The 16,578-nt window shown below is 44.1% G+C and overlaps 1 protein-coding gene across 5 annotated transcripts in view; it reads left to right on the top strand.

The window, feature by feature from the left end:
* Nucleotides 1-9,011: 9,011 nt before the first annotated feature.
* depdc5 (DEP domain containing 5, GATOR1 subcomplex subunit) overlaps nt 9,012-16,578 on the top strand; it is a gene marked incomplete at its 5' end in the record, with an annotated part of 73,270 nt that continues 65,703 nt past the window's right edge. For all 5 annotated transcript variants that reach the window (XM_007908724.2, XM_042337295.1, XM_042337296.1 and 2 more), the window contains 5 exon segments: nt 9,012-9,099; nt 10,835-10,881; nt 12,939-13,024; nt 14,545-14,628; nt 15,723-15,772. In XM_007908724.2, coding sequence (XP_007906915.1) covers nt 9,012-9,099; nt 10,835-10,881; nt 12,939-13,024; nt 14,545-14,628; nt 15,723-15,772 — 355 coding nt within the window.

The following is a 16,578-nucleotide window of genomic DNA, read 5'->3' as shown; positions in this document are numbered from 1 at the left end:
TGGTAACATCACAACCTACGGAAAAAATAAGACTCAGAAAGGTAAAAAAAATTATATTGGTTTGGAGACAAAGTCTCTTTGGCCCATCAAAACCCACCCTCGCATCGCAGCATCAAGCTGCTTTTTAAATGCCTAATGACTGGAACAGGTTAGCCAGGAAAGGTATTTGAGACCAATGTCCTGGTCTCAAATACCCTAACCTGTCCCAGTCATTAATTACCCTCTGGGTAAAGAAACACTGTGTGGTATCTGTCCTGAAATTGCTCTTTGCAATTCTAAACTTATGTCCTCTTGTTCTACAGTCTTATTGCAACCTGAAACACAGAGCTGTTCTGGGTTTCATTTTTCAATCTCAATCTCTAGGAAGTTCCCTTTAAGACGTCTTTTCTCAAGTTGCTGGACCCTTGTATCAATGTCTGGTAAATATTCTCTGTGCTCTCTCTGACATCTTTTCTGTAGTGGGTGCCCCAAACTGGATACAATACTCCTGGAGCCCCAGCTGGCCTTAACCACACTTAAACAATTTGCATTTACATAGTGCCTTTTTTACTCAGCGTCTTGGAGCAACGTAATCTCTACAATTTACCCACTATAACTGGGTCTGAGCCCCCTCCCATTATCCCTCCCCCGATGGTGGGAAAATTCTACCTGGGGGATGGTGGATCCCCTTTCCCAATTGTTATCCATCAAACACACAGTCAACTCACTGTACAGTATATTCTGTGAAGCGCTTTGACACGCCTTGAAGACGTGACGAGGCGCTGTATCAAATGCCAGGATTATTATTATTATTATTGATTTTAAAATTTATGTTTAAAATCAGGGTTGATTTTGTGTCTCCTCCTTCCTCCCATCCCCCCAAAAAGCTGAACCAACTGAGCGAAAGTAATAAATAGCTGGAGTCCCATCCTCCGCAGGTACATCCTCATTCTGTACATGCTTTTGGGTCCATTTCTAAAATTGTTTAAGGTTTTAAATGATGCATCATAAACTGATCCAAAGGGATTTAGACGGCAGGCTGCAGTGAGCTGCAGTATTGTGTGAGAACAGACAAGCCGATCCATCTATTTACATTACCTGTTTATCAGCATATGCACAGAGCCTGGATCAGTGCCTCAATGAGATTACGCAGGAAGTGAATGATTGGATGAATTAATAAGTGAAATGAGTAAATGGCTGGGAAATGTGTAGCAAATACATCGCCATCTCCTGTACAGAGCCACAGCCCAGTCCTCTTGTCTCTGGCAGTGCATGAGCGAGCGCAAGTATTGACCTAAATATCAAAATAGGAAGTGTGACGAGCAAGAGACTTTAGGAACACCGAACAACCGTAGAAATAATAATAATAATAATCCTTAGATTTGATATAGCGCCTTGTCGCATAATGCAGGAAAGTTTGAGGTTAAGGAATTTGGAGAAAATATTAGGAGACGAAATTTAGCTTAAATGGTAAATTCCAAAGGGAGTGGGAGAGAAAAATATACACAAATCTTTGAATGTGGGAGGACAAGATGTCAAATCTGTTTTTTTTTAAAAAAGAGAATGGAATCCTGGATTTTACAAATCGGGGCAGAGAATATGAAAGCAAGAAAGATAATGCTAAACCTGTATAAATCTTTAGGTACGGTTGGATTATTGTAACTAGTTTTGGCAAACACTATAGGAAAGATGTCAGAGAGAACACAGGGAATATTCCCTAGACTGATATAAAAGATTTTACTTGTGAGAAGAGACGAGAGGAACAGAAAAGGTTGAGATGAGATCTGTTGGAGAATTTTAAAGGGTGTTAATAATAATAAGCCTTGCATTTGTTACAGCGCCTTATCACATCTTAAAGATGTATTAAAGCGCTTCACAGAATATACTGTTATATATAAGTGAATTGACTGTTTACTTTGTGGGCGAAAGTAAATGGGGAAAAATTCTTTCAATGGGTCAGTGAGTCAGTAATTAGAAGGCATCGATTTCGATGAATTGCTAAAAGACCAAAGGTAGAATTTTTTTTAAACACACAGAATATATTAGTAAGACAGAATTAGTATGTGGATGTCCCACCCAGTATGCTGATTGAGACAGAATGGACATTGGCTTTTAAGTGGGAATTTGATAAATGGCCCTCCCTCCCCCCACCTTCAAACCCTGCCTAAAGACCTTTCTTTTTGATCGGGCTTAAGGTCACCCCTTTCTCCCCCTGGCTTGGGGTCAGACTCCACCACTGTCAAGCGCTCCGGGACACTACCCGGTGTGAAGAGCGCTGTATTAATTTATGTAGTGCTTTTCACATCAGGAGGACAGCCCAGAGAATCATCTGGGAATCCAAGTGAGAGGAGGTGGGGGAGCGGAGGAAGGGGGTGGGGTGGGGGTGGATAATTGACCCAAAGTGTGGTTGGATGAAAAGGTCTTAAGACCAGCTTTGAAGGTGATGGGAAGATAGGAGGATGGGATAACTCTTTCAGAGAGCCAGCATGGGCACAATGGGCAGAGTGGTCCTCCTGTGCTATGGTTCTAATCCCCTTTCAATCAAAATCTGTTTCATACAATCACAGAAATGTGGAAGCAGAAATCTACCAATTGATTAATCAATATGGAAAGGGATTAAGCCCAAGGGGTCTGTAACTGGTGTATAAGTTCATCCCTGAACCAACGAGGAAGAGAAGGAGACCTTGAAAGGGGAAAAAGTCCCTTCTCTCCTCTACTCCGTTTCATAATTCTAAGAAAAGCTTTTGAAATGATTCCAGCTCCCTGTAACCATAACAACCTTCAGTCTACACTTCCCAGACCACATGGAGCTTGTGTTAATTTATGAATCGCTCAGTTTGTAGCCCCGGCTGTTTTTTTCCAATTCATATTTTACCCGAATGTTACGTACATTTCGGGCGTCGAGAGATTTGTTTTGCACTTGTCATTTGATAAACGATAAAGCAAACATTTACAGATAATACTTCAAGCAAACTGTCTGACTGCAGACATCAGCCGCTGGATACAGTAAACATTCGGTAATTCAAGACCGACTTTAATTCATTCACGTGTTCTCTGCTCGTGAATTATCTGGTTTAGTGCACGTGTGGGAGATAAAGACTGGACGTGACAGTTCAGCAAAACATAAAAAATGAGGCTTTAATAAATCATAACCAACTGCCTGATAAAGAATTCACTCTGAATGGCTGACTGATCACAGTGACAAGTCAGCCAGTGACAGCATTTCCAGAACATGAGGCGGGTGGGAACCGTCTGACTTGCGTTCCTGAGCAGAATTTATTGCATCTCAATTTTTGTGCACAAAAATGCCCCCATGACCATAGTTTTTTTTTGGTAGGCTTTTTTCTTTCCTCCCCATTGAGTGCTAACTGCTGGGCACTATACCCCTTACCCTCCCTGCCCTCGCCCCCACCTTGATGCCAACCCCCAGCTCGGGTCCAAATCCCTGACTGTCCAGCGCCTTGGGTTGTCCTCCTGACATGAGAGGCGCTTTACAAATGTAATCTGTTGTTGTTGTTGTTGCAACTTTGGCTGTCCACAGGGAGCACAGCAACGACCAGTGTCCTGATTGCTCTCCCTCTCACTGAGGAAGCATTCGGTCTCTCACAGAGGCACAGAGCAAGGCTCAGTCTTTATAAGTGCCTCCCTCTCCTCCACCCTGCTGTGTCTCACCATGTCTGTCTGTACTTCACAGTGGGTGGTTGCACCAGTTATTTGTAATTGAAACTTGGAACGATCAAAGGATGCTCAGTCTTTGACTCCTGAGCCAGGGATTGTGGTGTGATTATGTATAATGCCAGGTTTAGGCCTTATAACAGGATGCCTCCTGTTGGGTAATTGGAAAAGATAATTATCTGGACCTTTTGATAATTGGAAGCAGTGGGCTGATCACTGTCAACTGTTGGGAGGATACTTCAAAAGATATACTGTAAAGTGTAGTGACGGGATTTTTGTAGCAGAAACACAGAAGCTAATTTGCGCACAGCAGGCTCCCACAAACAGCCATGAAGTGAACGACTAATTTTATCTGGGGGATTGTTAGGCACAACAGCAAGAGAAACTCCCTTTTCTTTTGGTGTCACAGGATATTTAATGTCCACCTGAACAGTCAGAGAGGGCTTTGGTTTCAACACCTCATCCAAAGGACAAAACCTCCAACATTAAAACCACATTCCCCAACGCTGCATTGCATTGTCAGCCTAGACTGTACAAGTTCAAAATCCCAACTCGGGGGTCTTTTTTTGTAAGGTGGGCGTCGACATGTGCAGAAACCCATCTCCAGGCTAAAGAGCATCCAAACCAAACAGAATTCTATGCATCTCATCTATACATCCCAAGATATTTATTGGAATAGGATGCAAACTCTCCCCGGAGGGATCTGTCCAGAGAGTAGTAGGTGCAGGTTGGCAAGAGCCATGGATTGGGGACCCCAGAGTGTGCTATTGGATATTGCTGGAGTCTGAATCGCTTGAACTTGGTGCTTGAACCCACAACCTTCTGACTCAGATGCCAGAGTGCAACCAACTGAATTGATGCTGACACACTCAGTCTGTTGGTAGCGTTGTCAGCCTTGAATCAAAGGGTTGTATGTGGGTTAGTATCCCACAGCAAAGCTGATATTCTGGGCTGACAGCACAGTAATGATTTCCTGCTGTTATTTCTGTAAAGTTCTCGCATTTTTCTGGCCAACTCTCCTCGAACAACAAAATCAGATTGCACTTAAATCCCAGCTAGCTGGACTACCAGCCAGTGGTTAGCACCCCTGCCTCGCAAGCCAGAGGACCCAGGTTCGATTCCTGAGCAGGGCAAAACTGGAGTCTGGTAAGATGGGGTTTACTGTAATTCAAAGCAAATGACCTGCCTTGTTTGCTTCCTTATGTTTCAAAATTATTTAATACCAAACGTTGGATTGTACAGAATGATAACAGACCCTCTCCTCATTTGTAAATGGATGTAAAAGAGGTTGCAAGATTCCCACAGGGGATGTAGCCTCTGGACAAAGAACGGTCGACCTACCAGCAAACTACACGCCTCTCCCAGAGAGACAGCAATGCAATGTTTGTGCAGAAGGAATGGACCCACTGCAGGAACAGTAGGTTACGAGGATTTAAGCAGCAGAGCAGCAGGCACAACAGACTGGTTCTGTGATCAGACAGCGCCTGTCTTTCTTATGGGCGCTTTGAAGGTTGTCCACTTGTTGTTATTGTTTAACCTTGTTGTTCTCCAAGGACCAACAATTTGAGCTGTGAGCTGATCATGCAACCAGTGCTCTGCCCACTTCACCTTCAATAAAATAGGAATTCAGGATAAGGGGCGGGCTCGTGTCACTGGTGATCTATTCAATGCCCAGACTTTGACTTTATACTTAATTATCAAACTCATTAAGTGGATCTCCTTCCTTGCAAGGAAGGATTATTATTATTAAATCCCCACCCCGCCCACCCCCGCCACTCAGGAATAAAGAGGGCAATTGAAATGTACCCATTAACAGCCCAGCTCGCTCAGCTCAGCACAGCATGGATGTGATCTGTGTGGCACTGTGCCATGGCCACATGGTGTGTTAAATCTCTTTCCTTTCAAGGCACAAATCTCTCCTGGGTGATGACCTTTCCAGTGATTATTTTTCAGTCTTTATTGTTGCTCAGTGTTGAGTCTCAGATCCCGAAGGTGGGGGTTGGGGTGGGGGGTGGAAATTGGATGAAAAGCCAATCCTGCAGAAAGGCAAGTGTACAAATTTGCTGTGGGTTGAAATAAAATTTCCTTTGTAATGGAGAACATTGATTTGAACGAAAGATGTCAGGGTGAACCAGTCAGCAATTAAACATAAAGAAGCGGAAATTAAAACTAAATAAGATCTTCCCTGAAAATATCATCAAAGATTTCCTGTAATTCTACGCTTGTGAAGTCAGTCTGTCTGGAGAAAATGCTTCTTCTCACACGCACAAGACTGAAGGTTATAGGAAAGGGTACAGATTGAGATGAACAAATTTTAATGAGAAAGGACAGATCAGATAGAGTTGTTTGGTGTTCTTCCTTTGAGGAGCTCTAGAATCAAAGATTTTGCTCCCAGAAAAGGACAATTGGTTTTACTGATATGCGTAATGGAATTTAGATTCATATTGACACCTTTCTCATTGGGAGGATGTCTCCAACAGCTGCCGGGGGTGGGGGTGGCAGAGGGCAACAACAACAACATGACATTTATAGAGCACCTTTCACATCGGGAGGACGCCCCAAAGCGCTGAACAGTCAGGTGTCGGGGCCTGTGCATGGGGGAGGGGTGGGGTAGGGGTGAGAGAAGGCACAGAGGTGGGAGAGAGACCAAAGGCAGGGTCGAAAAAAAGGGTCTTGAGACCGGCCTTGAAGGAGGCAGAGGGCAGAGGGAGAAAGAGTTGACCAAAACCAAAAGAAGCAAGGCTTAAGGCTTAAAAGAAGGAAACCTGAATAGGGCTCTGCATAGAGTTCCAAAAAGCAAGGGCAGAATGACCGAAAGCTCACCCACCAATGGTGAGACAGATCAGGCTGGGGACATAAAGTATTTTCTGCATCAGTCAGAACGGCAGTAATCCTGGAGTCAAAGCTAGAGGTGGAGAGTTAGAGTTGGGTGTCATCCATATACATATAAAAATAGACCCCCATGTCTGTCACTATTTCAGTGAGCGAGCAGTAAACGTATGGGACAGGCTACCTAGGGAGACCGTGTTGTTTGTTTCAAGAACAAATTAGATAGATTTCTGCTCGAAAATAATATCTGGGGATACAGTTTAGGACACGACATGTCAAGCGATGCCAGGATGGTGGAAGGCAAACTCGATAATCCTTGGCCTTCTTTGGCCGAGCAAATTCTTATGATGTCCCCAAGGGGAGATAGTGAATACGAGAGGAAGAAGCCTTGACCAGGGCTGACTCTCGGTGAAGTGTCCCGGGCGCAAACTGGATTGGAGAGGCACAAGCTCGGAGTACGGGTACAGGAAAGAGCAAAGCTGGGAAGTGATGACCCATGTCAGCACGTTGGGAGGAAGGGCAGGATGGAGACAGATAGTCTTGCTGGATTGATGTTGATGCACTGATTACTTTTTTTAAAAAACAAAACCAAACGTTGCTCTCTTTGCAGTGAGGAACCAGTCATATTCCCATTCCCGGCATCCCGTTTTGGTATTAAGCTTTTGCAGGACAGGTGGTGTCTGTTTAGATGCAATTCCCTCCATTTTACCGTAACAATGTCTCATTTCCAATTGCAATGAGCCCACCCACCCATGACATTTTTCCCGATACTTTACCAGTCACCCTTTTGCCAGTTAGAAGCAATTCATGTAGCGCTAGCCCCAATAGCAAGGTTAATTATTATTATTATTAAAATCCACACAAAGACATACACAATCACTTTACTTTGTACAGAGAAACACTGTGAGATACTTTGAGACGTCCTATTCCCTGGGCGGTGAAAGGCGTTGGGTCAGATGTTAGGAATAATATCAATTGCATCAAAACGTTTCAAAGCACTTCGCCCCCGACTGTGTGTGGGACACTGATGCGTTTCTCCCACAAAACACACAGTCACTACACTTTACAATATAGCCTGTGAAGCTCTTTGAGGCGTCTTGAAGTTGTGATAATGCGCTGTATCAAATGCAAGCATTATTATCAATAATAAAACAAGCTTTCCCACCTCGCCTGACCCCATTCAATCCATCACCCCACTCAACACTGCACATTTGGCAAACATGTTACTGTGACTTACATTTTGAAACATTTCTTGTAGTTTGTTTGATCTGTGCTGCATAAGTACTTTCCGACCTTTTTCCTGATGAATTATTCAACGAAGCTGCTGTGCTGAAGCTTGATGGTTATATCATGTTAAACAGAGATTGTAGCTGGTCCAAAGGTTCCTCTGGCTCCTTGCAGACTTGCTTGCGGTTGCTGCAGTTGATAATCCCTCCAAAAAACCAAAACCAATAATAAATTGGTCATTTTCGATCCACGACTGTTTGTGGGACATTGCTGTGCGCAATCGGCTGCCGCGTTCGCCCACAAATATACAGTCAATTCACTTTACAGTGTGTTCTGTGAAGCGCTTTGGGACGTCCTCCCGACGTGAAAAGCGCTATATCAAATGCAAGGATTATTATTATTATTATTATTATTATTATTATTATTATGTTACTGCAGTTCCCAGCACAGTCAGAATACAAAGAGATTTGGATGATTCTCTTTCTCTCTACATCAAGATCAGATTCAAAGTTTCTCTTTATTTATTATAACAAAAACAAAAGATATACAGTCAATTCACTTCACAGTGTATCTTGTGAAGCGCTTTGAGTTGTCTCAAATGCAAGGATTATTATTAAAAGGGAATGAAAGACATACACTATTTAGTTAATAGTTTTGATTTCTATAGAAAAGGTATAAACTTGTGCACTTTTAGAAGACTGTACACAGCCTCCGACCTACTATCCCCCTACCTACCTGCCCGTACCCTCCGTTCCTCTGGCTCCGGTCTGCTCCACGTCCCCCGCCCCAACCGCCCTACCATCGGTGGCCGGGCCTTCAGCCTCTCAGCCCCGAGACTCTGGAACTCTATCCCCAGTGCCTTCGCCGCTTCCTCCCTTTCCTCCTTCAAGGCCGGTCTCAAGACCTTTCTCTTTGACCGTCCGTGCCTTCAGCTCCCCTCTCGACTCTCTACCCCCCACTCGCTCCCTCCCTTCCCTCCCCTCACCCTGACCATTTCCCCCCTCCTCGCTCCCTCCCTTCCCTCCCCTCACCCTGACCATTTCCCCCCTGCTCGGGTCCCGACCCAACTTGGGACGTCCTCCCGACGTGAAAGGCGCTCTATAAATGAAATCTTGTTGTTGTTGTTCATGTCGGAAAGATGTCCCAGGGCGCTGGACAGTCAACCTAAGAGGAGTTGAGTGAGAATGGGCAGCTTTATTGCTAATTCACGTGCTGTGCATTCCTAGCACTTTCTGCTTGTACGGTCTTTCTGCTAGCAATGCTCCTGTTGACCACTATTGACTCTTGGTTGTCCCCTTTAGACTATGAGCTGATGGTGAACCCAAAAGTCTTCCCTCAGGTGAAGCTGGGTGACATTGTGGAGATAGCGTCACTCATTGATGAGTACAGGTAACACATTTTGAGATCAACGAAAAACCTTCAAATTTGAATAATAATAACAATAATAATCCTTGCATTATCACATCTTCCAGACGTCTCGAAGCACTTCACAGAATATATTGTGAAGTGAATTGACTGTATATATTTTATGGGTGAAAAGTGCTAATTCAGCATCAATTCCAGGTCATGTGAAACTTACAAAGACTGGAAGTAGGAACATACAGCATTAGGACAGTGCAGCCGACAGGATCCATTTTCACATACCCTCTCTTCTTATCTCACATCTCTTCTCTCCTCCTCCCCCTTAAAAAAGATAAATTCTCTCTTGAAACTGGCCACACAATAATAATAATATAATCCTTGCACTTGGTACAGCGCCTTATCATGTCTTTGAGACGTCTCAAAACGCCTCTAGTCAGAGCTACTCCCTAGCTGGTTAACAATTTCCCAAATAATAATTGGTGACTCACTTCATTGTTCTTTATGAGACATTATGAGATGTCTAGAAGATGTGAAAAGCTCTATATCAAAACGCAAGGATTATTATTAGTGGTAGTATTATTGCTGTGCAAATTGGCTGCTGCGTTCACTTACAAATACACTGTCATTACATTTAACAGGAAGATCCTTGTGAAGAATTTGGAGCCTTTTGATCACATGAGGTTTTATATCAAATCCAAGGATTATTACTAAATGGAAATTATTTAATATTAATAAAGGATTATTATTACTGTCACGATTTCAAAGAGCATCTTGCTCTAATACCATCCCTCACAGAATGGAAAGTGAATGATTTTTGGCTGTAAACGTTAATTGGTAAATTGGCTTTTAATACAGTGGATTTAGAAGTCAGTGAGAGATGCAGAATATTTCAGAAGGTTCCTCATACTGTGCTCAAGGGAACAACTGCCTGGATTTTACAAGACAGATACTTATTCAGTTGATCCGATTTTGCAATGGTATTTGCTTTAATAATAATAATAATAATCCTTGCATTTTATATAGCTCTTTTCACATCTTCTCGACATCTCAAAGCGCTTCACAGAATAGACTGTAAAGTGAATTGACTGTATATTTGTGGGCGAACGCGGCAGCCAATTGCACATAGCAGCGTCCCACAAACAGCCTCGGATTGAAGTGACCAAATTATTTTTTTTGAGGGATTATTATCAGGCGTGGAGTAAGGAAACTTGCCCAAGATTTGTTCTGTGCAGATCCAAATCAACGTGGGGCTGTGGTGAGGTTAATTAACAATCCTGTACCAAGCTTCTTATGGCATCAGGTGTCGGGAAGAGTGTTTCAGTGTGTGTATATATAAAACAATTATGCCTTATATTCCTTGCTTGCGTGTGTCAGCCTGGCTCAGTTGAAATCCTCTCGCCTTGGAATCAGAGGGTTCTGGGTTCAAGTCCCAGGTCGGGACTTGGAACTCACTATTTGTTAGGTGAGGTTATTAAAGGATACAGGGCAAGAGCGGGTAAGTGGAGTTGAGATACACATCAACCATGATCTTATAGAATGGCGGAACAGGCTCGAGGGGCTGAATGGCCTCCTTTTGTGCTGCAATATTCTATGATTCTGTAACCCACAGTCAGTACTCTTTACAGTAAGTCCTGTGTAGCTGTTTGGGATGTCCTCCTTTCGTGAAAGACGCTATTTCAAGTGCAAGAATTATTATTGTAATCTTGGCTATGTATGTACAGTACTCTTATAAACTGATAACATTTTGTTTTGTGTTTTGCAGTCCACTCCTTATGCAGGTCAAGTCTTTAAAAGAAGATCTACAGAAAGGTAGCCTATCAAGTTTTCTTTACTTTATTCCCCTTTACTAACTACTCGCCCCCACCCCCATCTTACACAAAATGCCTCCAGAGCCGCTTTTAACAACTGCTTTCACACCCGACTTGACTTCTCGAGCATGCTCCTTGCCAGTCTCCCTCATTCCATCATCCCCTAAGCTTCGTCTCATTCAAAACACCACAGCCTGCACCAAGCGCTGTGTGTACATCACCCCGATCATCACCAGCCTCCACTGGCTATCTGACTCCCCATGGATTGATTTTAAGATCTTCATCTATAAATCGCTTCTTGCCCTAACTCTGTGACTTCTACCCCACTGCCTTGTCCCCTCTGCTTGGCAAACCTGGACCTGCTTACCCTGTTACCTCTGCCCCACCATCAGTGCCTGAGCCTTCAGTAACAATACAGGCTGGCATCATCAACCTCCCCGGCTGCACACTCAACCTCACTGAGCCAGTCAGGAACCTGGGTATTTTGTTTGACCCTGAACTGTCCTTTCTCCCCCACATCCGCTCCATGACTACCACCACCTCCGCAACTTTGCCAGACTCCGCCACTGCCTCACCCCTCAGGTTGCCGAAACCCGCACCCACGCATTTATTACCTCAAGGCTTGATTACGGGAACTCCCTCCTCATCGGCCTTCCCAACTCTTCCCTTCACAAGCTGTAGATCATCCAAAACTCTGCAGCTCGTATACTCTCACGCACCAGGCTCTGTGACCCCATCACTCCCACCCTCACCCCCACCAGGCTCCCCACCCCCCAGAGGATCGAGTTCAAGATCCTCACCTTAAAGGCCATCCATGGCCTTGACCCCTCCTACCTCTCTGACCTGCTGACTCCCTAACAACCTGCCCGCTCCCTCCGTTCAGCGGGCTCTGGCCTGCTCCATGTCTCCTGCCCGACCCGCCCTACCTTTGGTGGTCAGGCTTTCAGCCTCTCTGTTCCCACACTCTGGAACTCCATACCACGGTCCCTTCTCCTCGCTTCCTCCCTTGCTTCCTTGAAGGCCAGTCTCAAGTCCCTTCTCTTTGACTGTGCCTTTGGTCTCCCTCCAACCTCTCTGCCTTCCCCCACCCCTACCCCACCCCTCCCCCATGCTCGGGCCCCGACACCTGACTGTTCAGCGCTTTGGGACGTCCTCCCGACGTGAAAGGCGCTCTATAAATGTCATGTTGTTGTTGTTGTACTCCTGCTTTTTGGAACTCCCCCTCTCTACCCCTCCACCTCACCTCCTCCATCTGTCTTTAAAACCTATCACAAATATCTATCTCTCAAACCCATTACAAATATTACTATACTACATTATTATCGCTATTCAACCAAGTCCGTGGTCACCTCTCCCTCCTCTCTTGCTTGCCGTCTGGCCCTGTAGTTGTGAAGCAATCTGAGGTGCTATCCTACATGAATATTAATACCAGTTTGTTGTTATTTTCTTCGCTTGTTGAGAGAGTAAAATGATTCTCAATAGTGTTTGTTTAAAACTGTGAGAAATTTAGCTGCTTTGGATTCTCGATTTCCAGTGAGTCTAAATTTCGTAAAGGAACTCCATATAATAGGCCATTCACACCAACAGTTTTCATTGCGTTGATGACACTTTTGAGCCAAATCTGCATGTAAGGACCACAGTCTGAATGAACAGAAGTCTGGGACCTTCTCTCTAACTATCCCAACTTAACACAGGATATAATATAACTTCAGCCATTCAAAGTGAAGTTTAAATTCTAACTATTTGTAGACTGGCTTGTATATGTGATTTTCTGTATAAAGTGCCCTAATTGCCACCTGTTGGAGGTAGATTGCAGTCGTCCACTTGTTTGGCTACTCTTACTAGACACAAAAAATAGTAAAACCCAGTGTGATAGCAGCGTTTTGTCTCAGACTAAACGGCTGTACCAACTCTACCTGATGGAAGAGGGGTTTGTCACGCAATACTTCTTGTGTAGTCTTACAGGAAGCCACACAACCGGTGAAAAACAAGTGGAGCTCGACCAAGATGTGATAACAGTAATAATCTTAATGCATCTTTTTCCTTTAATTCCCTCAGAAACCATCAGTGTTGACCAGACGGTCGCGCAGGTGTTCAGGCTCCGAGCTTACCAGGATGTCTATGTGAACGTAGTTGATCCCAAGGTAGGTTTTTAATGATTGTTTTCTCCTCTCGTCTCCTTTTTCTTTCTGTTCGGGATCTAGCTGCAGAGACGACACGTGCCGTATCTTGGTATGTTGCCCAAATGGCCGGTCACTATTGATTGTGAGCCTTTTTTATGTAGTGTCGGCAAGATGTTTAATCACAGACAAACCCAATCCTGCCTTCGTGTCTACGCCTCCAGCGAGGGTTGCTAGATAGCATTTGTACAACAACAACAAAAAACTGGCATTTATATAACGGCCTGACAGTGGCGGAATCTGACTCTGAGCCAGGGGGGAGGGAGGTGACCGTGAACACGATCAAAACGGAAGGTCTTCAGGCGGGATTTGAAAGTGGGGAGGGAGGGGGCAAGGGGGAGGGACTGAGGGAGAGAGTTCCAGAGTTTTGGGGCGTAGTGGCTGAAGATGATGGAGGGGACGAGAGACGAACAGGAGGCCGAAGCCAGCGGATGGTAGAGTGGGGGGGTAAGCAGGTTGGATAGGTAGGGAAGTGTGAGGGCATGAAGGGATTTGAAAAGAAGTGAGAGGATCTTGAAATAAAAAATAATGATTGTTGGGGTTTCCCTCCCTCATCCAGGCTGCTGAAGCCAATTTACTGGCAATTTAACTGAGGTCAGTTAAGGTGGCAACACATCAGCAGTGGAATACAGCTGAAGATCTTCCTTGTCTAAGGCTGGCCTGGGAGCTGGAGGAAGTGGGCCTTTTTTTATCAGAACAGCCAAGGTTGAGGGAAAACTTGTTATAGGTCTTTAAAATGACAAGTTGTTTGACAGAGAGAAATTATTTCCACTGCTCAGTGATTCCATTTCCACATCAATTTAAGATAATTAGTAAAGCAGTAAGGAGGTGGATTAACAGTTTATTTTACGCAGACAGATGTTAGAACATGTGTGGTACATTTATATAGCCCTTTAATGTAGGGAGGACGTCCCAAAGCACAATCACAGTGCTGGGTGAACATCTGAGCTGGAGGTGGGAACCAGGGTGGGAGGAGATGGATGACTGAAAGAGAAGGTCGAAGAGGTACGTTTTGAGACGTGTCTTCAAAGGAGGGAGAAAGGAGTCGGTGGGAAGATAAATATCTAAAGAGCAATAATTTACAGAGGTATGGGAAAAGGCAGCTAAGCGGAACTAAATTTCAAAGAGCCAGCACAAACTGAATGGCTGAATGGCAACTTCATCTGATCTGTAAATCTCTCTGGTTCTGTGGATCAGTCCTATACCACTTGGTGCATTGACCATCTGAGCTATTGGGGGAAGCTGCACTGGTGGTGGTGGGTGGGAATTCGCTTCCATTGCTGAAGTATCTAAACTATAAAAGCTTGGTACTTAGTGACTGAGATCCACAGGCTGTTGTCATAAAGTATTTTGCAATTTCTCCTAACTGATAAGGGCAGCCCGCAAGTGAATCCCTACCTAAAACCAGCTTTGAGGAGTTGTAAGTATCAATTACTGTGCCTTGAAATGTTGAAACCATTGCCAGCTGTCTGTCTGTCTAACAGGAAGTTTCCCTCGATCTGGTGGAGCTAACTTTTAAAGACCAGTACATTGGGCGCAGTGACATGTGGAGGCTAAAGAAGAACCTGGTACAGTTGAATTTCTTGTATAATAATCCTTATTTGGTATATATCTCCTTTCATGTTAAGAGGACATCCCAAAGCACTTCACAGGATTTGCTATAAAGTGAAGTAACTGTGTATGTTGTCTTCTCAATCTCTAAACACTCATGGATTGTTAATGTAGGACAGGCAGGGAGGGAGTTTCCATAGTCGAGCCTTGAGGTGATGATTGTGTGTATGAGGGGTTCAGGGCCCGAGGGGTGAGGCAGTGGCAGAGTTGGGCAATTTTGCAGAGATGGGGGAAGGCGGAGCAGGTCATGGTATGGATATGGGGTAGAAAGGACACTTGAGGTTTGAACAGGTTCCTGACTGGCTTGGTGTGGTGGAGTGTGCATCATGGGTGCTGATGCTGCCAATGCCTGAGGTGCTGAGGCACTGGTGCGAGCCAATCAGGAGGGCCTCAGTCTTGTTGACATTCAACTGTAGAAAGTTAGTTCTCATCCAAGACTTGATGTCCGACAGGCAGTAGAGACAAATTGGAGACCGTGTGAGAGATAAGACCTGAACCATTCAAGGACAGAACCTGATTGAGGTGAGAGGAGAGGCAGTGGAGGAAGGAGCATGGAGTGGTCCACGGTATTGAAGGCAGCAGAGAGGTCGAGGAGAGTGAGGAGGCAGAGGGAGCCCTGGTCACAAATGGCCAAAATAAGAAATTGTTCATTTATTTCATGATTTTTGTGGGACATTCCTGTATGTAAATTGTCTACCGTATTTACCTACAGTTTGCAGAAAAGCTCTAGAACACTTTAAGATATGGCCCTATATCAAATAAGCAGATTGAAATGGAAATAGAGGAAATGCACCTCTGATATTCTTGAATGTGGAACTGATCAGACCTGGCCACACTCAAACCAATGAAATAAACACGAACAAAACTACACATATTCTAATAAACTTGTATTTACATTGCAATCTATTTTCATTTCAGTGTTGGGGTTTGTTGGAGTCTAGGTGTTTACACTACAGAAGTGGTCAGGTGGAAGCTTACTTTCTAAATCCCACTTAATGTCTTTATATATTTGTGAATTTCTATGTTGTAGCATTCTGCCTATCTTTTACAGGTTAATACATGCACTTATATTACACAGAAGGTAGAGTTTGCTGGAATAAGGTAAGATGTTTAATGCCTTATATGTTAAATTGAAGGACTAATATTTAATAAAACAGTATCTTGGCTAAGATGGCAGTAGGAGAAATATAGTGGCCTCAGCACTCTTAGCTAAAGGAATCCCATTCCTCATCATTATCTAGTGACCAAATTGGAAGTGTGCGAGCATGGACAGTGTGAGCCTACTGAAGGTCACTTGGTTGAGATGCCCTTTGCCCTCTCCCGCCTGCTGACACTTGCTGTCTCGGTTTGTGCTGAACAATGTCTGTGAGGTACAGGAGTCCTGCACTGAGGTTTTCAGATCTTCTCTGTAGAGTAACTGTTGTATTGAGACACCTAAATATGCTCTTCAGTCATGAATATTGTCGATGTTTTCTTAAAAATTCAGTCAAACTTATTGGCCATATTTTAGTTTATAGTCTAATGCCAAGACCTATCCACTAACAATCTCGGGGATACAGTATATAGTTTGGACACAAAATGTCAAGCGAATGATAGGATGGTGGAAGGCGAACTAGATGGACCTTAGTTTTCTTTTGCCAGCAAATTCTTATGTTCTTATGCTATTGAGGCAGTAGAGAGCTTTACTTCAGGATTGCATGCTGCTGAAATGAACAGTGAAAATGTTCCTTTCCCCAGTACTGTCATTTTTGGTGAGCACAAACATTCACAATTTTCTGTTGAAACGCTCTGGGAATACATTGTCAAGGTTCACTTGAAAAGGCAATTTTTCCAGCTTTAGGTGTCATGAGTTTCAGACATTTTATAAGTGTTGCCATATCTGTGGTACAATGTCATATTGTTGAATA

Source organism: Callorhinchus milii, unplaced genomic scaffold, assembly GCF_018977255.1.
Source record: "Callorhinchus milii isolate IMCB2004 unplaced genomic scaffold, IMCB_Cmil_1.0 Scaffold8, whole genome shotgun sequence".
Lineage (NCBI taxonomy): Eukaryota > Metazoa > Chordata > Chondrichthyes > Chimaeriformes > Callorhinchidae > Callorhinchus > Callorhinchus milii.
This window is presented reverse-complemented; position numbering and strand designations above follow the sequence as displayed.